At 35.2% G+C, this 19,479-nt stretch overlaps 1 protein-coding gene across 1 annotated transcript in view; it reads left to right on the forward strand.

Moving 5' to 3' along the window:
* LOC122815830 (kielin cysteine rich BMP regulator) overlaps positions 1–19,479 on the forward strand; it is a 2,917,372-nt gene that overhangs the window by 494,704 nt on the left and 2,403,189 nt on the right. Inside the window, exons 2-3 of the mRNA XM_044088633.1 lie at positions 3,111–3,667; positions 4,279–4,351. Coding sequence (XP_043944568.1) covers positions 3,111–3,667; positions 4,279–4,351 — 630 coding nt within the window. The remainder of the gene's footprint in view (positions 1–3,110; positions 3,668–4,278; positions 4,352–19,479) is intronic.

Consider the following 19,479-nt stretch of genomic DNA (forward strand, 5'->3'; position numbering starts at 1 on the left):
GTCTCTGCTGAAAAAGGGCTTCCTGCCCAGTCAGACAAACCCGGTTAGCAAATGTAAAATAAATAAAATAAATTTTACTTTATATATATATATATATATATATATATATAGAGAGAGAGAGAGAGAGGTACTGCATAAAAGACACAGGCAGACATACATCGTATCTTTTTTAAATTAGTTATTCATTTTATGGAGTGAATCTTCTAGAATTTTAGTTAAAAAATCCTATGATATTTATTGATATTTTTACTTTATTATGTTAGAAGTTTTCTTATTTCTTTAAGAATATCAGGCTAACTATTTTTTTTTTTTGCTTACACCTGTCAGTTTCTGGGATTTTTAAATGTTTCTTACAAATTTGACAAGGCATGCTGTCTAGAAACCTAGGCTTTCTGGGTTGGGGTGTCTACACTTGGGTGGAGAAGACTAAACTATGCAACTCTGTATATAGATCTAAAAATCATGGCTATGCTTATGTACTGTAATACAAGCTGTTTAACATTTTATTTTAATTATTGTATATATACTAACCATGTAAACATTAACTCTAGGTGATGGTCACTGCTGATGTGACACCTTAACCCCAAGTGCAAAATGGGAAAACGGGGGTTGATGCTGATAGATACCTATATAAACGCGCCAATTTTGTTACATCGCTCAGAAATTGTAGACTCAATGAATTTCTCCACTTCGTTGGAACCAACACAAATCATTACTTTTCTTTTCAGTAATTTCCAGAGCATTCGATAAAGTGCAAAAAGTGGAGCGATTCATTAGGTTTACATTTTTTTATAATGAAAACCGTCTTATCTGGCCCTATGGAATTGTAACTTCCAAACAAGCTTCATGTCTTTTAAATAGAGAATGGCAGTTATCATCCCTGTGTACTATGGTGGGCCATTAACAGACCTTGGAAACTTCAGACCCATAAGTCTCACTAGTCTCATATGCAAAGTCATGAAAATAATTATCGTGGAAATGATCAGTAATGACATAGAAAACCTCCAGATACTGAACCCAACCCAGTTTGGATTAGTCAACTTTTGTAAGGGCAGTTCATTCTTACTCAACCTGGTGGACTTCTTTGAGAAAGTCTCCAAAGCAATAGGTGAGGGCAAAATAGTTCACACTTCCTACTATGACTTGGCCATGGCATTTGGCACAACACGCCAATTGGGTATTGTTAACAAACTCAATAGATTAGGTATAAACCATTCTTTCAACCAGTGAATAGCCAGATGGCTCACAAACAGGACTCAGGAAGTTAGAATTGGATGGCCTGCCTCTACAAAGAGGCACCAATGGAGTCCCTCAGTAACTGGACCTAGGACCAGTCCTTTTTAGCATCTACTTCTCTGAAGTCAAGGCCAATGTCAAGAGCCCCTGGCAGATCAAATTGGCAGGCAGTTGCAAATTAAGAGCAGTTATAAAATCCCTCATTGACAATAAAGTCACCAAGAAGGGCTGACACAGGCACATAAGTAAAACTAAATGCCAGAAATGCATAATATTATCCTTCAGGAAGTTGGATTCCTCTGGTAACTGCCATATTGTCAACACACCCCTAAGAGTCTAAGAGTCGACCCAGTCGGAGATGTTGGGACTCACTTAGACAGTAATCTAGCCTTTGACCATCACATGTCTGTAGTAGTAAGGACATAATTCTATGTTGCACAACTTATAAACAAAGGTATGGCATCTAGGTCCAAGGAGGTCATTGTTCTTCTGTATTCAACAAGCATCAAACCTATCATTGAATGAAATCCTCCCTATGTTATTTACCTAACCAAGCACATCCAGCCATTGGAATAGCCAAAGAGGTTCCTCACTAAAGCAATACAGAATGTAAATAACATGTCCTATGAAGACTTGCCTCAAAGGACTATCCCTGTGTACTGCTCTTCAGGCTGTTAAGCAGAGATCTATGCCAGACATACAAGGAAATCTTGAACCCCACTCTGATGGACCTCCTGCATATCCACAATTCAAACAGCACAATAATCACCTGTTATATATACTTAAACATTACCTGTGATATAAATAGGACCTACTAGAGAGATAGGTATGTGTTCCAAAGACTACCCCTTCTCTGGAACAGGCTTCACAAGGACCCATCCTTGTGGAACAGAGCTCCTCCCTAACACAATTCAGATTCATCCCTGGTTTGGCATCTATGTCTCTAATGGACATAGGCAGCCTATAAATGGTTCATCTCTCATGCTCCTGCTAGTGAATGTTTCACCTCCCAAGCCTGTAATTATACTACATAGGGTACCAGAACTTGTTAAAGATTTGGTATTCATGACTAGGCTTAAAAAGACCCCAGTGGTCTTTAGCCTAGTACACATCTATGCACCTATAAATGCTGGAACAATATTTGTTTGTTTTATGGATACAGACATATATATATAGATACAGATATAAATGTGCGTGTGTGTGTGTGTGTGTGTGTGTGTGTGTGTGTGTGTGTGTGTGTGTGTGTGTGTGTGTGTGTGTGTCATATATATATATATATATATATATATATATATATATTTATGTGTGTGTATATATATATATATATATATATATATATATATATATTTATATGCATACGTATGGTTCTATCATGAAATACTAAATGCTTCAAAGAGTGAACAAAAAAATTTGATCATTTTAGAGTGAATCTAAAACGATTTAAAATGAAAATTAAAAAAAAAAAAAAAGAAGATGGGTAAGCCACCATACTCCCTTCACATCTCCTGGTAATTATATGTACTAATTCCATGACCACACAATAGCAGGGTTAGGGCAAATTCCCTGACCCTACTGCAGTGAGATCTTACAGAGAAAGCCAGCAGGCTGAAAAACAAGGAAACACAGCATTATCTTTTCCAAGTGTTCACTCTTAACTGTGACAAAAAAATGTTTGCTGCTCTTAGCATTCAGTCTTATGAACTGTAGCCATAGATGTATAGACACACACACACACACACACACACACACACACACACACACACACACACACACACACACACTTTTTTTTAAATTGATGTACCATGGAACTTTTGAATACCATGTTATACATACAACTTCAATCTTATTTTACTTTTGTATTGTATTTTTTTCAGTAATTGATCTTCTAGAAGCTCTGAATGTCACAAGATCTATCAAAGGTATCAACAAAGCCAAAGGCCTGGATCCTGGTATGCCAGCTTGGAAGTTCCGAAATCGTGTGCCTCACTTGACTCTTTTGCGAGACTATTCTATCTACCTCCTCTCAACTATGCAGAGCTCCATAGGCTTTCACTTTGTTGCTAAACAAAGCAAAAACACTAAAGGAACTCTCATCTCATTTGTCTCACCGGCTGCTATGAAGAAAGATGGCCACCCACTTCTCCAACTGATCTCTAACACAAAGTCAAATCAATTGGTATTGGACTACAGAGATGCCTCCAGCATGGAACCAGCTTCGATGGTGTTACCAGGTATGACTCCCTTTGCCAAGGGCAAATGGGCTCGCTTGGCCCTGAACTTAGAACCTCAGAAAGTAACTATGTTTGTTGACTGTGAAGAGGCTGTTATATTTGAAAAGAACAATGATGAAGAAGGAATTAGTTTTATTCTTCCAATTGATCTGGAAATTACATTTGCCAGCACATCTGGAGACAAAGACAGCAAGTTTTTGGTAAGTCTGGCTCAGAAATATTTATACTATAATATTCTTTATGGTATAGTAAATATTATAGTTTAGTATAGTATTTATAAACATCATTTAGCATCTCATATTTTCTCAGTTATAAAATTCTAACATGGGCAGCATACACAGCTGTTGCTCTTCTGTTTTTTTTTTCTTAGACTGGGTGTCTTTTGTGCACAACCTGTAAGTCCTCCCTCTCTCTGTTAGGAGTTTTGCCAGATGGTCCAAAGACATTTTGTTACATGAATTGACAGCTGTCTAAATTTCCCATATATCTGTATACATTGTGTGAGTGAGTATGCATGAGTTTGCCCCTCCCAATGGTCTGTTGTCCTGTCTGGGATTAGTTCTCTGTATTATGTTAAGTGCCAGGATTTGCTGTTTGATTTAGCTGAGTATGTCTATGACTGAGGGGTATGTGAGGTCAAATGCAGAGCAAGTTACCCCAGTGATACTTCTTCCTGTACTGAATTGAAATGTAATGGCATTTTGTCCCTATTCCACCATTTCATGTCTCCCAAAGTTGGTTTCCTCTAGCACATTGCTTTCTGTCTTTTTAATATGGCAATGTAATAACCCTTTTTTGTTTCTTATTGCAGGGTTATTGGCAGACAGCAGAGATTTCTCCAAGTGGCTTCTATAGGCGTCCATGGCACTGTGAAAACCTTACAGGTATGAAGATATGAAGATAGTTATAATAAAATATAGGGTGTGGCTTTTAAAAAAATGGACATCTTTTTCTATGCTTTGTTACATATGGCCTATAGACTTTTGTGAAGTTCCTTGTATACTTTTCTCCAAGTGGCTTCTATAGGCATCCATGACACTGTGAAAACCTTACAGGTATGAAGATAGTTATAATAAAATATAGGGTGTGGGTTTTAAAAAATGGACATCTTTTTCTATGCTTTGTTACATATGGCCTATAGACTTTTGTGAAGTTCCTTGTATACTTTTAGGGTGCAGCTAGTAACGGAGTTGAGTGCAGCACTGACTCATGTGGAGCAGTGCAGAGCAGTAGTACACACTAAGCACTAGCAAAAATGTATAGATTACAGTAATTTGTTTATGTGTGCTTAAGTCCCATATTTAATGTTTAAATTATTTATGTGCACTTTGTTGATGGGATTTGCCCCAATAGGCCAATGGCCTCTTTTCATGGGAGAACCAAAGTGGTTTTCATAATCACAATTTATTAAGTGTAGTTCATAAAAGATTTAGGCATTGATTGCCACAGTTCAAACTTCTGGAGCTAGAAGTTAGGATTCACTTATTTTGTAATGTACGGTTTCATGCTTGTTTGGTCTGGAGGGCAGCGAGTGTCACATTCTACAGGCCATTTGAATTTTGTGTAGGTTTCCCCTATTGTGATTGGTGAACCTGTTGTGTACTGAAAGCTTTAAGGCACAGTCTGATCTTATGTGAAGCATTTTTATAAAGAAAAACACAATAACACAATCTCATTATCTTATGTTGCCAACACAGAGACCTTGATTTGCTGTGATAATGATGTTTGGATAGCAAGACATTTAATGGATGGATAGATAGATAGATAGATAGATAGATAGATAGATAGATAGATAGATAGATAGATACATACATACATACATACATAGATACATACATACATACATAGATACATACATAGATACATACATACATACATACATAGATATATAGATAGATAGATAGATAGATAGGCAGGCTATGCCATAAAGCTTTTAGAACACATAAGATTCACCCCTTACAAATGGGAAACCTACTTGAATTTCTAATGGCTGGTAGAATGTAACGGTTGCTGCCCTTTTAGTTTTTATGTTTCTTTTGTATTGTGTCACATACACAGTCTGGTGTGATTATCTAAATGACGTTTGATGATGCATATTGATTGCCATTGTTTTATTTCCTTAGTGACTACATTCTTGGTCATTTTGCATTGTATTACTTAACTTACTGAAAGCATTGTCTGTATTGAGATTACTGCAGGCTGATATTGGTTGCCTTTTGTTGCATTTTAGTTTTACTCTGTTGTTAGCTCTCAGCTAACATTGAAGCAACTTTTATGAAGTAAATGGTGTTAGCTCTCAGTTAACATTGAAACAAGTTTTATGAAGTAAATAACACAAGTAGTATAACATTGTATTATAATTTTCTTGACAATCACTGTTCACTAAATTATGCACCACTTTGGAGATTATAGTTTGTAAATTGCACAAACCATTTTTTTCTTAAATTAATTTGCAACATTTCTGAGTGGCAACTTTCTGCAATTAGCTAATAGGGTAGTCTATTGATTGAAGTGTTAATTACTCTGTTTTTTTTTTTTGTTGTTGTTCTTTGAAATCAAGTAAATACTTACTTGCTATGAACTTTTTGCACAGTTCCCTGAATAGAAATTCCAGTGCAGTAGAGGTTTCTCTAACAGCATCTGTGAACTTTTTCTATAGAGTATAGATATCAAGTTTGCCATGCTTTCAGCACAGTTTCTACACAAAGACATTTGATCAATTTTCTTGAAGGTAAACTTACCTGAGAGGACCACTGCTTGCTCAGATGACCCACTTTCCATGCCTGCATGTGAACATTGTTCTGCACTAAGTACAGCAGCTATGCCAGCTTTTGGTACCCCTCCAAGACTGTAAAATTTATAGATAACCTGACACCACCTCTTTGAGTGTTTATGGTAGTTAATAAGAATAGGTTGTAAGTCCTAATCCACTGTCACAATGGAGAGCCTTACATTTCTTCATGTGGGTTTTCTGCTCTGAATTTCACATTTCTGAAATACACTACCTTTGGTTAGTAGTGCTGAATTTGCTATCGCACACATTACATCATCCTTCTAGCTTTTTTTTTTTGTTTTCTTTTTGAGATTTTTTTGATCATGTGTCCCTCACATAAAATTTAACATTTGCAGAATAGAAATGTTTTCAGAATAGAAATGCCCATCCAAGTTGTACTTATCAGAACCACAAATGAACATATTAACAAAGGTAACTCTAGAAAATATCTGTGTCATATCCTATATAAGACTTTGTATATTGTCTGAATCTAGGACATGCAATGGTACAGCACTCAATTCAATTTACATTTAGAATGAAACAAACTGTTTGAAATAGTGTTTAAATACTGATAAATCAGAAGTTTTTTTTATTGGAAACAAATGCATCCCTAAATCCTGTACTTGAATTACTTGACTCCAAGGTTGCTGCATCTTATGGGAATGGAGATTCCCATTGTAGCAATCTTCCTCAACCACTGTGCAGTTTCAATCACTTGTGCATTGTCAGAAAATTAGTTGATGTCAAAGGTGACTCATACTGCAGATTTGACTTCATTCATTGAAATACTTTGTATATTCTGAGAGAGAATGTAGGGATGTAGGGAGCTGATTTAGTAGAAGGTGTTGTTCCATAGCTGGTCCTGAGACTGAGATGGCCATGCTACCGCCAAGGGGATTATAGGCCAAGATGCTTAGTTTCTTTAAGGGGAAGAGCATGATGGCAGGTACCTGCTAATAACACAGAAACGTGATGTAACGGTGAAGCCGTGATCAAGGAACACAGAAACGTGATGTAATGGTGCAGCCGTGATCAAGATTTAGCAGTTTGGAGACAATACTAAGGATAAGTAAAACCACAACTATTAGGTCCCAAAATAAAAAAAAGGTTAATAGGTTAGTAAAAGTTTTTTTTTTTTTAATTTTAATTTCAGGATGTAATAGTTGTGGTTTTGTATTATTTTTGTGCCCATAGTTTTTATAATAACAGAGATGTGTCTTCTAGAAATTGCAGGCCAAGTGAACGATTTATTGAACTTACAAGGGTGTTCTAGTGGGAGAATAATTTTGCATGAATGTTCACATTCTCTTTAACACTGTCAGGTACTTCTTAGAGGTGGAGGTAGTTCCAGTAGCAGTTAAGGGAAGAACATACTTCAAAATGGTAATACATGCTCCCCTGCTGGCTGCTTTCTTCACTTAATCTGTTATCAGTGGAAGTGAAAAATATATACATTTTAGTTGTACATTCAAGCTTTGCCTTTATCTGTGTGGGTGTGAAGATTAAAGAAGTGCCAAACCAGAATTGTAGGTTGGTAAAGGCTGGTGGGCTTTAAGATGGAGCCCTTCATGTTGGTGTCACACAACGCAGTTTGTTAGTGTTACCAAAGATATAGGCCTTTATCTTTGTCAGCTTTTGTGCTTACTTTCCTGCCATGAAGACGGTTACATATTTACATCAGGTCATTCTAAGTATGTTTTTATGCATAGAAGCTGCATAAGGCAAGATAAGCTTCATAAAGCATTGGATGATGGTCATGTATTTCCAAAGAAAACATCTTAGTAAAATCAGAGATTTACATTGGCTCACAGGCTGGCTGGCCGGCCACTGAGGGACTGCCTTCATTATTGAGGTAATGATCTTAGTTAGGGTTCAATCCTAGATCCTCTGTTCTTCAGTATTTTTACAAATGCCTTTCAAACTGCAGTGGGGTAAGGTTTTCTGGTTCAGTATGCAGATTACTTCATTTTAATCTGCTCAGTTCCAAGCATGCCGTTGCTTCAAACTACTATGCAACAGTAATAGTTCTCTGTCAAATTTTTTAAGCAATCTAACAAAATTTCTACTTTTCATCCTATAACAATATTCTGATCACAAAAAATACCCTTACTATGTCATCTGCATAAAACACTAAACTTGAGGTTGTCACATATACTTAATTTCTTAGGGTCTCAATAGATAATCTAAACTTTGATCTCCATATCCAACATACTATAAAGACATATAAAGCTAGGTGCCCTCTGCAAAGTATCTCCCATCTCACTTTGCAATTTAGGAAGATCACAGCCCATTTATTTCTATTGCCATCTCTCTTGTAAGCCTCTCCCCTACTAAAAATATCTGCTCCTCCCTTTTAACAAAACTAGCACTATGTTATAATAAAATAGCAAAATTTGCGACCCATCTTTCATGTCAACTCCATCATTGCCTAGCACCCAACCAACTAAATTGGATGAAAGTCTCCAACTACCAAAAATCCAGTCAATTTAAACTAGCTCAAAGTATACTTCAGCACCTAAACAAATGCCTAGCACTAAAGACAGTAATGTTATGGTACTCTCCATCTAAATCTCACAGGTTTAAGGACACGTGTCTTGTCCAAGTCAGTAGATCAAACAATAAACATGGTGAAGCATTGTATTTGTCATATGTATCTAAATGTCCAAATACTCTCCTAGACCTAAGATAAATCATAAATCCAAAACACTTTAAAGCAAACATTAGGACTCACCTTTTGAATTCCAAACTATGTTCTTACTAATCTTCTCCTAGCTAAATTTTGCTACAACTGTATCCATTTGTCCTCTGTCTGTAGTGTCCTTTTGGCTTTCTTGCATAATCAAAGCTATAGTAAAACTGAAATATAACTTTGTGATATATAATGATTCCCAGGGTCTATGACCATGTTTATTTTGGATGTGAAAGTTAACATTTGCTATTTTGCCTTGTGTTGAACTGCATTGTATGACATCTTGTAGGATCTGTTAACAGTTGATCTTTTCTGCCTTGGGCCTCCAGTGAAAAGGGGCTTGCCATGTCCCAGTCATACCTTTTTGGTGAAAAAATGCTGATAAATAAATAAATATATCTTATCACAAAAGGTTTCTCATCCAGGAAAAAAGAGGTCATTGTTCCCCTCTACTCATCACTCATTAGACCCATTATAGAGTACAACACCCCTTTTGGTATGTACCTCACAAGACATCTACAACAACTGGAAAGGCCACAGAAATACTTCACAAAGAGGATTACCGGCCTCAAACAGATGCCCTAAGCTGATCATCTCAAAAAACTCCAGCTTTTCTCTGTCGCATATCCCCTACTCAGAGGCAATCTCTGCCTAACATACAAAGCTATGTCAAACCCAAAGCTGTTGGACATGCTCCACTTAAAGAAATCCCAATACCTCCAAGCTACATGCTCTAGGGACCTAAACCTTGTCACCACAATAAACAGAACATGCTGGAGGGATAGATTCCTGTCTCAGAGACTTCCCATACTCTGGAACAAACTACCTATCTATATCAAACAAAGCTCGTCATTAGTACTCTTCAAGAAAAATCTTGATGATTGGATGAGAGATAGGAAATTCACCCCAGGGATCACTCCTGTGGCTCTGCTTGACAGGGGCACAGAAAAATAATTTTCTTGGGTGGCAAAAGCGAGGGTACCATTTGGCTAAGCATATATAGGCCCTAGGGTCAATAGCCTAGTACCTACCTATGAACCTATAACAAATGTTGTAAGAATATGGATATGTATTGAACAGCACCATAAAAGAAATGATTGACAGGGAGTAAATAAGCACAACTATAAAACTGTGTTCTTTCTCTAAAATGTTGCACTAAATCAATTTGTAAAACCTCTTAGTATGAACTGTGTGCTGTGTCATATAAAACAGCGCTTCTTAATTTTTTCTTCATTTGAAATATTGAAAGAATGTGACCAATCTTTGCTACTGTCTCTGTTGCACTATAATCTGGTTGTTTATTCAAACTGTTGTGAAAAAAAGATATAACAAAACATTCAGCTTTTATTATTTTTGTTTGGATACACTTCAGGGACATGTTGTTACAAAACTAAGGGATAGGGTAAATTTGTTGCGCTGCCTTGTTTTTCTGTTGATGTCTGCTGTGGTGAACCATTTTTTTAAATTATTAGGTAATAGTGGTATGCTCTTTTAATATTTTATAAACAGAGGAACTAGTAGGTGGCCATGAGCTTGAGTGGATTCAGATTGCAGCATCAGAAGTGAGAAAAGAGGGACCAGAGGCTAGTTGTGCTTGTAAGTTTAAATGTATTTGGAATTTAAATATTACATACATGAAGAATAATGAAAACAATAGAATTATTTGATCAGCCTTGTATACTTAAAACAATTGTTTTAAGAAAGTATAACATTTGCAAAACTGTATTCGGATGAAAAGGGAAATTTACACAAAGAAGATCTGGACTGTAATAAATGTAATTATTTAATAAAATGGTATGAGTTCAGAAGGACTGAAAAGGAATGCTATGACAAACAGATACAAACTGAACATCTGAATTTTTAGGGGCAAAGAGGCACTATTATACATGTTAAAGAAAAAATATTTCTTTAAGTAGAGAAAGAAAGTAATTATAAAACAAATAAGAGAAAGGATAGTGACAGTGATGAAGAAGAGAATTTAGAAAAAGATAAAAGATATAAACACCCCAGAGGAAAATTTATAAATGCATAAGAGAAACAAGAGCAGTAAGTGGAAGTATTAGTATTTCTCATGTTTTGATTGAACTAGATTCTGATACTTTGAGAAAACATAATAAGGCTATGAGTACAGGACATCAAAATAAGATAGTAAATTCCAGATGTTGTAGTTGCCTTTTGCAGGAGGAGAACACTGGACTAAATGATATATTTGAAAATAACAGTTTAGGTAATGAAAGGGTGCAAGGATATAGTAATCACTCTCTTTTTGGGAAGAGGGAAGGACAACTACAGAGGCCATTTAAACAGTATAAATATTGATTGTTGGAGATTCTTTATTAAGGTGTTTAAAATATCTTCTAAGGATAAACAAACTTTGGTGAATGCAGTACAGGGTCAAAATGAAAGATATAAGAAAGGATACTTTATTCTGGTAAAAAATGGGACACTGTGTAAATTATCTGTGGTGGGAACAGTGACGTAGGGAGAACAAATCTTGAGTATATAATTGACAAATTTAAAAGTATTACAGTTTAGTTAAGTTTATGGTGTGAAAGTAATGTTTATGATTTTTTTCTGATTTTAAGTATGGAGAGACATTAACATCTCTGGCCAGTACAATAAATTGTATGAGGAGCAATTCACATATATGATTGTGAAAATATATGGTTGGACAACAAAAATATTTTACATTTGATACATTTATGGACTTTTATGTTTAGGGTACTAGCACTGAGCAGTAAAACCTTAAGTGTGCTTGGAGACTTTTTCCCTATGTTGGCAGTTTTGTCTTTTTGGCATTGCCTAAAAAAGGCTCTAAGGGAGTGGATAAAGTTTTAGTCAATATCTAAAAGCCTGGGGAGACAGTTGCAGCCTATTGTTGGCTAAGCAATGTGGTCTGTTGACCATGTCCTCTCATGCTGATAGATATTGGATCCCCCTGGAGTGACACCAGAAAATAAGCTAATTACTAAACTCAGTCGTTTTACGTTCATATTATGGCATCATGCTTGGTGAAAGTAGAATGCTGCTTAGTGCAAAACTTGTCCCTACTTATCCGTGACAGATATTCTGAGATAGCCATTATGTCTCTTTTTATAGTCCAGTGAGGCATGTCTCAGTTAGTTTCACCCACATGGACTATCATAGAATCATATTGGTACCTGGGGCGCAGTGACTTGAGTTTATGTCTGATATTGCGGATCCTGACTCAAGGTAGGGAACTAACTGTTATCTTCTGCTTGTCTAACCTGGTGCATGGGCATCTATGCATCACACAGTAAAGTCTTCATTGACAAGGGTATTAGGTAAAGTATATGCTTGCTTTATGGGCTTTGCTCTTGGGGGACCATCAGATGTAGGTATTTGCGAGATATTTTGTTTTGCTTTGGAAATGATGCAAGATTTTTGTTTCTAAGGAAGCTGTGTATTTACATCTTTTACATACTTGTGTTATTGTCTTTAATGTTTAGCTGGTTATCTGAGAACATGAGACAATTGTTTGATTAAAGTTACAAAGCACAAACTGAAGCAGATAAACATAAAAGCCAGAAGAAGTAGCTGGATTGAACGTAAAGTAATGCAGGCTGCAAATCACCACACAGTTGTAGAATGCAGAATCCACTTTATTAACTTCAGAACATAAAAATCCAAGGATGAGCATTTTCGTCCAGAAAGATCTAGACTTCATCAGACAATTTACCCCATATAGTTATTTCCTTCTTATACGGTTCAAACAGGACGTTCCACCCATTTATAAACTAATCAGTTATGCCATTAAAAGCACAATATTTACAGTCACTGAATTTAAAAAGCAGACAAAATATACAAACTGAAAAAGTTCATGGAACACACCACCCTAAAAACACACTATGTATAAGCACTGCTTCATAAAATGACAATGTACAATAAATATTTAAATATGTTTAATTTGTTAAAACAATAAATATGTGTAATTAAATACTAAAAACTAGATGGAGAAAAAAATGTTAAGAGAAATAAATACACTTTGACATAATAAATACTGAACATGTGAATTATTTAAAATGTTAAAATGCATAATGGAGAAATATTTTTATTTATCTTTCCAGTGCCTTTAGTTTTAAAATTGGGCTAATGGAAATATGCTCATACAGGCCTGGCCAGTTCGTAGCATTCAAACGTATTTGCCAGTATAATTCTCTTTTCTCAAGTAATAGTGACCGTGCACTACCCCTCATGTTGGTACTGATATTGTCTATAATATAAAATTGAAACTTATGGTCATTGTGCTCCAAAACATGTTTGCTAAGAGAAGTAGTTTATTTTTTTATTCCTTATGTCATATAAGTGTTTGTATGTGTATTTTTTTAACTTTCTATCAGTCTTGCCTATGTAAAAGTAAGAACAGGTGGTACACATGGCACAGTAAATCACTTTCTCCCAGTTACAATTGTATTTCTGATTGATTCTAATTTTGATATTATTGATGTCGAAAATATTGCATTCTTTAATGTAACTGCAATAATTACATCTGCCACATTTGTTCATAGAACCTGACCTGTGGTTTGGGTAAGAGTTGCTGCTCTTAAATATGTTTTTCATATTCTTGCCTTTCCTACATACCATAATAGGTTGCGGTCCTATTAGTGGTCTGATGTTCTTAACATGTCTCAAAATAGACCATTTTTTTGTTACGATGTTTCTTAGTTTGTAACTATCTTGAGTTTATACAGTGTTGAAAGAAGTCATAATCATTCTTACTTGCAACATTGTCAATTTCTTAGACAGTGGTCCTTCCACCAGTAATTATCATATTACATGAAAGTAAAGGTACATAAAACCCACGCTCTCTCTTGTTAACCACCTCAATCATTATGTCACTAATGAACTTACAAGGATAGCCCCTTTTTTGAAACATATTTTTCAAGTTGTCACATTCATCTAAAAGTTCATCAATACCAGATACCATATGGGCTGCACGCACAAACTGTCCCTTAACTATTGCTTTCTTTTGTGTGACTGGGTGTGTACTAGAAAAATGCAGTAGTGAGTTCGAATACGTGCTTTTCCTAAAGATTTTTGAAACAAACCTCTTATTTTCATAATCCTTTAACAGTTGTTGCGTCTTTCGGCTTTTCCCGGTTAGGGGTCACCACAGCGGAACTCCGGTCCGCTAATGATTGTCAGTAGATTTTTACGTGCCTAGTTGCCAGCTTTGACGCACAACCTTCAATGAAGGTACGCCCATTCACACATGTCTCCACACAGAAGATGCTCTAGCTGAGAATCGAACATGACAACGTCTTACTGTGAGGCGACAATGCTACCGCAGCACCACCACTGCAGTCATAATCCTTTAACAGTAAGATGTTTAAAAAGGAAATTTTCTCAAGGTCTCTGGTATAGATGAACTTTAGAAATTCTGTGGTGGTTCCAATATAGTTTATAAAATCATCAATAGCATCAACAGGTCCATCCCACAGAACAAACATATCATCCAAACACCTGGTGTAAAATTTGATGTGCTCAAAATAACATGAAGGAAAAAGAAATTTCTTCTCCCATTGCCTAACTACAATATTTGCATATAAACCACCACATGCAGACCCCTTTACTTTCTTGTAATATGATTGACAGTGGTCCTTCCACCAGTAATCAAGAAACTGACAATGTTGCAAGTAAGAATGATTATAAGACTTCTTTCATTGCTGTATTCACTCAAGATAGTTAAATACTAAGAAACATCTTAACAAAAAACTGGTCTATTTTAAGAACATCAGACCACTAATGGACCGCAACCTTTTATGGTATATAGGAAAGGCAAGAATATGAAAAAGATATTTGAGAGCAGTAACTCTTACCCAAACCACAGGTCAGGTTCTGTGAACAAATGTGGCAGATGTAATTATTGCAGTTACATTAAAAAAGGCAATATTTTTGACATCAATAATACTGAAATTAGAATAAATCAGAAATGCAATTGTAACTGGGAGAAAGTGATTTACTGTGCCATGTGTACCACCTGTTCTTGCTTTTACATAGCAAGACTGATAAGAAAGTTAAAAATCGCATATACGAACACCTATATGACATAAGGAATAAAAAAAAAAACTAATTTTCTTAGCAAATATGTTTTGGAGCACAATGACCTTAAGTTCCAATTTTTTATTATAGACAATATCAGTACCAACATGAAGGGTGATGCACGGTCACTATTACTTGAGAAAAGAGAATTATACTGGCAATTACGTTTGAATGTTGGGAACTGGCCAGGCCTGAATGAACATATTTCCATTAGCCCAATTTAAAACTAAAGGCACTGGAAAGATAATATATGTATATATTTCTCCATTATGCATTTTAACATTTTAAATAATTCACATGTTCAGTATTTATTATGTTAAAATGTATTTATTTCTCAACATTTTCTACTATATCTAGTTTTTAGTATTTAATTACACATTTATTGTTTTAACACATTAAACATATTTAAATATCTATTGTACATTGTCATTTTATGAAGCAGTGCTTATATATAGTGTGTTTTTTAGGGTGGTGTGTTCCATAAACTTTTTTAAATATCTATTGTACATTGTCATTTTATGAAGCAGTGCTTATATATAGTGTGTTTTTTAGGGTGGTGTGTTCCATGAACTTTTTCAGTTTGTATATTTTGTCTGCTTTTTAAATTCAGTGACTGTAAATATTGTGCTTTTAATGACATAATTGATTAGTTTATAACTGGGTAGAACTTCCTGTTTGAACTGTATAAGAAGGAAATAACTATGTGGGGTAAATTGTCTGATGAAGTGTAGTTCTTTCTGGACAAAAGCGCTCATCCTTGGATTTTTTTGTTCTGAAATTAATAAAGTGGATTCTGCATTCTACAACTATGTGGTGATTTGCAGCCTGCATTACTTTGAGTGGGTTCAATCCAGCTACTTCTTCTGACAATTCCTTCATTGCCTTAAGATGACCAAATCTACCAAGCTGTTCACAGAGACATTTGAAAATTGCATATCCATGTTATCTGGTCCCGTAATAGGGTTGGCCATTTAGGATTATGGATTGGATGTTAACAGAGCTCTCCTAGGGTACTTTCTGGGGTTAAGGGCAAGATGTTATATAGTGCTAGCATATGGTAGTGCTATTCGATACATAAACTAGTTTCTGGGGTTAAGAAAAATATGTTATATAGTGCTAGGATATGATAGTGCCCTTCCATGTGCAAGCTAGCTGCTCAGTGTTCCACTCAATGCCACATTGTTTAACAGGTTTTGGAACTAGTCCTGACTTTATAGGGAAATTTTACTGCCTAGGCATTTTCTATTTTACAGGGCATTGCTAACTGACGCCACTTGGTGGGCAGTTCTTTGCAAATTTGCCTGATTTATAGCAGAGGAAAAAAAACTTGAAAACTGACTCCTATGTCTCTAGACAATCCACAATGAGACTTTGAGATCCTTTGAGTGATTCTCAATTCAGAGACACCAGGTAAATACCTGCTGCCACAAGATGGATGATACTGTGATTTCTTAACAGAAAAACACAGCAAAAGCAGCTAACAAGTGCAGATTAAACAACAAGCAGCAAACGACTACCAAACAACTACATCCCTGGCTAATTTGCCCTTTTGTATAGAGATCTGGAGGCAAACAGAACTTTAAAAGCCAACAAACCAAGAAATTACTGTTTTTGCCACAGAATTAAATAAATGCTTTAAAACTGGTAAAAACATTAGTGATCACTGTATAAAGCAAATAGAAGTGCAGTTAATCAAGAACATATTAGCTTAGCTTGGATGGCTCTGGATATAGTTGAAGCACTTTAGTGTTGCAGTATTCTCTGTATGTGAACATAGAGCCTTGCACTTGTCTGATTTACAGCAGAGAAAAGAAAGTGTGAAGACTGAATCATATGTCCTCTCACTCAATAGACACACTTTGAGCTCCCTGGAGTGATTCCCAACTCATAGTGACCAAGTAAATACCTTCTGCTACAAGATGGATACATTGTGGCATCCTAATCTGTGGTAAAGGTGACTTCTTCCCTTTTGTAATGGTCTGTATAGTCTGCATCAGGTACATAATGGCTGTATATCACACCTGGGACAGCCCAGTAACATTTCTGCAGGAATCTGGGTAAATCATGCATGTAAGGATAACGGTATTAAAGACCTGACTTTGCAATCCCTGTTAAAGTGGTATGCATGGCAACACACTAAGGGGTGTCATTGGAGTGCATCAGAGAATCCTCTATGAAGCATTCAGGATGATCCCACACCAGGAGGCTAGCATGGCTTCTCTATCAGCCAAAGTTAATGAGTTGTCTCTCTTCCAGGGTCTACTACATGGACAACTTTTGGCCAAAGCAGGGAGGAGGTTCCCAATGGATGTAAACTGATGTAAGAGTACTGTGGCATAGCAAAAATAAATAAATAAATAAAAATAAATAAACATGTTGATAGATTCTTGCCTTTATACTGCTTGCTTACTCATGAAGGGGAATCACAATTTTATATTCCAGTCTTCAGGATGTCATCTTCCTGGATGTGGTAAAAAAGATTAATTAGTGGTGTTGTTTGTCTTCCTTCCCAAGTTGTTGAAGAATTTTAAAAAGCATTCTGGCAGGCCTTATTGTGTTTGCAGCATTATTTTTTTTTCCAAAACATTTTTATTCATTTTATAAGACAATAACTTAACAGTATAGTAACAAGAAAAACAAATTAAAAAATCAACTTTACACAATGTCCATAAGTTAAAAAAAGCAATATACATAGGAAAACACTTAATATTTCTTTAACAGATTAGACAATTTTGTCCAAACAATTAAATGATGAGTTATGTTGTTAGTCCTTGCTTTTATAGTAGCAATCTCATTCTTACAAATGTATTTTACAAGATGAATAAACTCAACTTTAAAGACAGGAGTAGATTGGGATTTCCAATTTTTAATAATAATTTTCTTTGCTATAAAGAGGATAGACTATAGTAAAAATGTTTGTTTTTAGGAATGACTTCAGGAACAAGAACACTGAAAGGGATAAGGGAGTCAGAAATTATACATTTGTCATTCCATAAAGCTTTACAAAGATATTTAAAGTCTAACCAAAATGGGTAAATTATTTTGCAATTAACAACCATATATATCCAGTCAGCATCAGGGTGTCCACATCTCCAGCATTTCATTTCATCTTTCTTGTACATTATTGCTAGTCTGTGTGGGGAGAAAAAACATCTACGTAAAAATGTCCATGTGTATACATGCCAGAACAGGGAAGATGTAGATTCCTTCACTAACTGCAAACATTTTTTTTTTATCTTTTTCTTTTTTTATTCACTAGAAGTGCCTGAGTTTTGTTGTGATTGGATTTTAGACCAGAGATGTTTGCAAAGAAGTCTAGATTATGTAATAGGTGATCTATTGAATTTTCAATATCATTAGAAGTTATTAGTAGTTCATCAGCAAACAGTAATATCTTGAGGGATAATTTGTCTGACACTTTATATTCTTTAACACTGTCATTGTTTCTAACATAATATGTAAGAAGCTCAATAGCCAGGACAAAGAGTAATGGGGAGAGGGGGCACTGCTGTTTAGCACCTCTTAATATTTTGAATGGGCTAGATAGATAAGATTGCATGTTTACATAGGGTATGGACATTTCATATAAATTTTTAATAAATCCTATAAAGTTTGGGGAGAAATTGTATTTTTGCAGAGTTTTAAACAGATGTAGCCAACTTAGGGAGTCGAAAGCTTCACCTACATCAAGACTTAAAATATGAAGCTCATTTTATTCTTGTTTGCTAAGTCTATTAAGGATAGTAATCTAATTACATTGTCTTGTACCTTTCTGTTTTTGATAAAGCTGGCTAGGTCTTCATGAATTAATATTGAAATAATATTATTTAATCTTTCTGCTAAGATAGACATGAATATCTTGTAATCAATGTAAAGCAAAGAAATTGGCCTGTATGATGTGCAAATGTTGGGCTCTTTATTTGGTTTTAAGATGGGAGAGATGATAGAATATTTCCATGAGCGAGGGATGTTTGCTATATTTTTAACTTCTTGGAATGCATTGAATAAGATTTTCAAGATGTTATCAGGTAAGAGTTTGTAAAATTCCGATATTAGACCATCCAGACCTGGTGCCTTTTTTGTCATAAGATGTTTTATTTGTTCCTTTAATTCTTTAAAGGAAAGGGGTTTATCTTTGTTATTAATATTGTATTTGGATAGCTTCTTTTGAATATTATTATCAAAAAAGTTGTCTATACTTTTGTTATTACTTGTAGATGTGCTGTTATTATTAATATTCTTGTAATGGCTTTAAAACATAAGATATTTTTTAGATCTGTAACTTTACTAGTCTGATTATTTCTAGTGTTTATTATTTCTTTTATATGACTTTTTTCATTTAAATGTTTAGATCTAGTTGCAATCCTGTGCATACTCTTGGGATTAATTGAGTAGGATTGTAACCTGATTTTTCCAGCTTTATTGAAATTTTATGATGCATGATATCCTGATATTCCTTGTTCAGTTTACATATGTCAGGTAATGCA

This window comes from Protopterus annectens, chromosome 11.part0 (genome assembly GCF_019279795.1).
Source record: "Protopterus annectens isolate FY-2018-M chromosome 11.part0, PAN1.0, whole genome shotgun sequence".
NCBI classification, from domain to species: Eukaryota; Metazoa; Chordata; order Ceratodontiformes; family Protopteridae; genus Protopterus; species Protopterus annectens.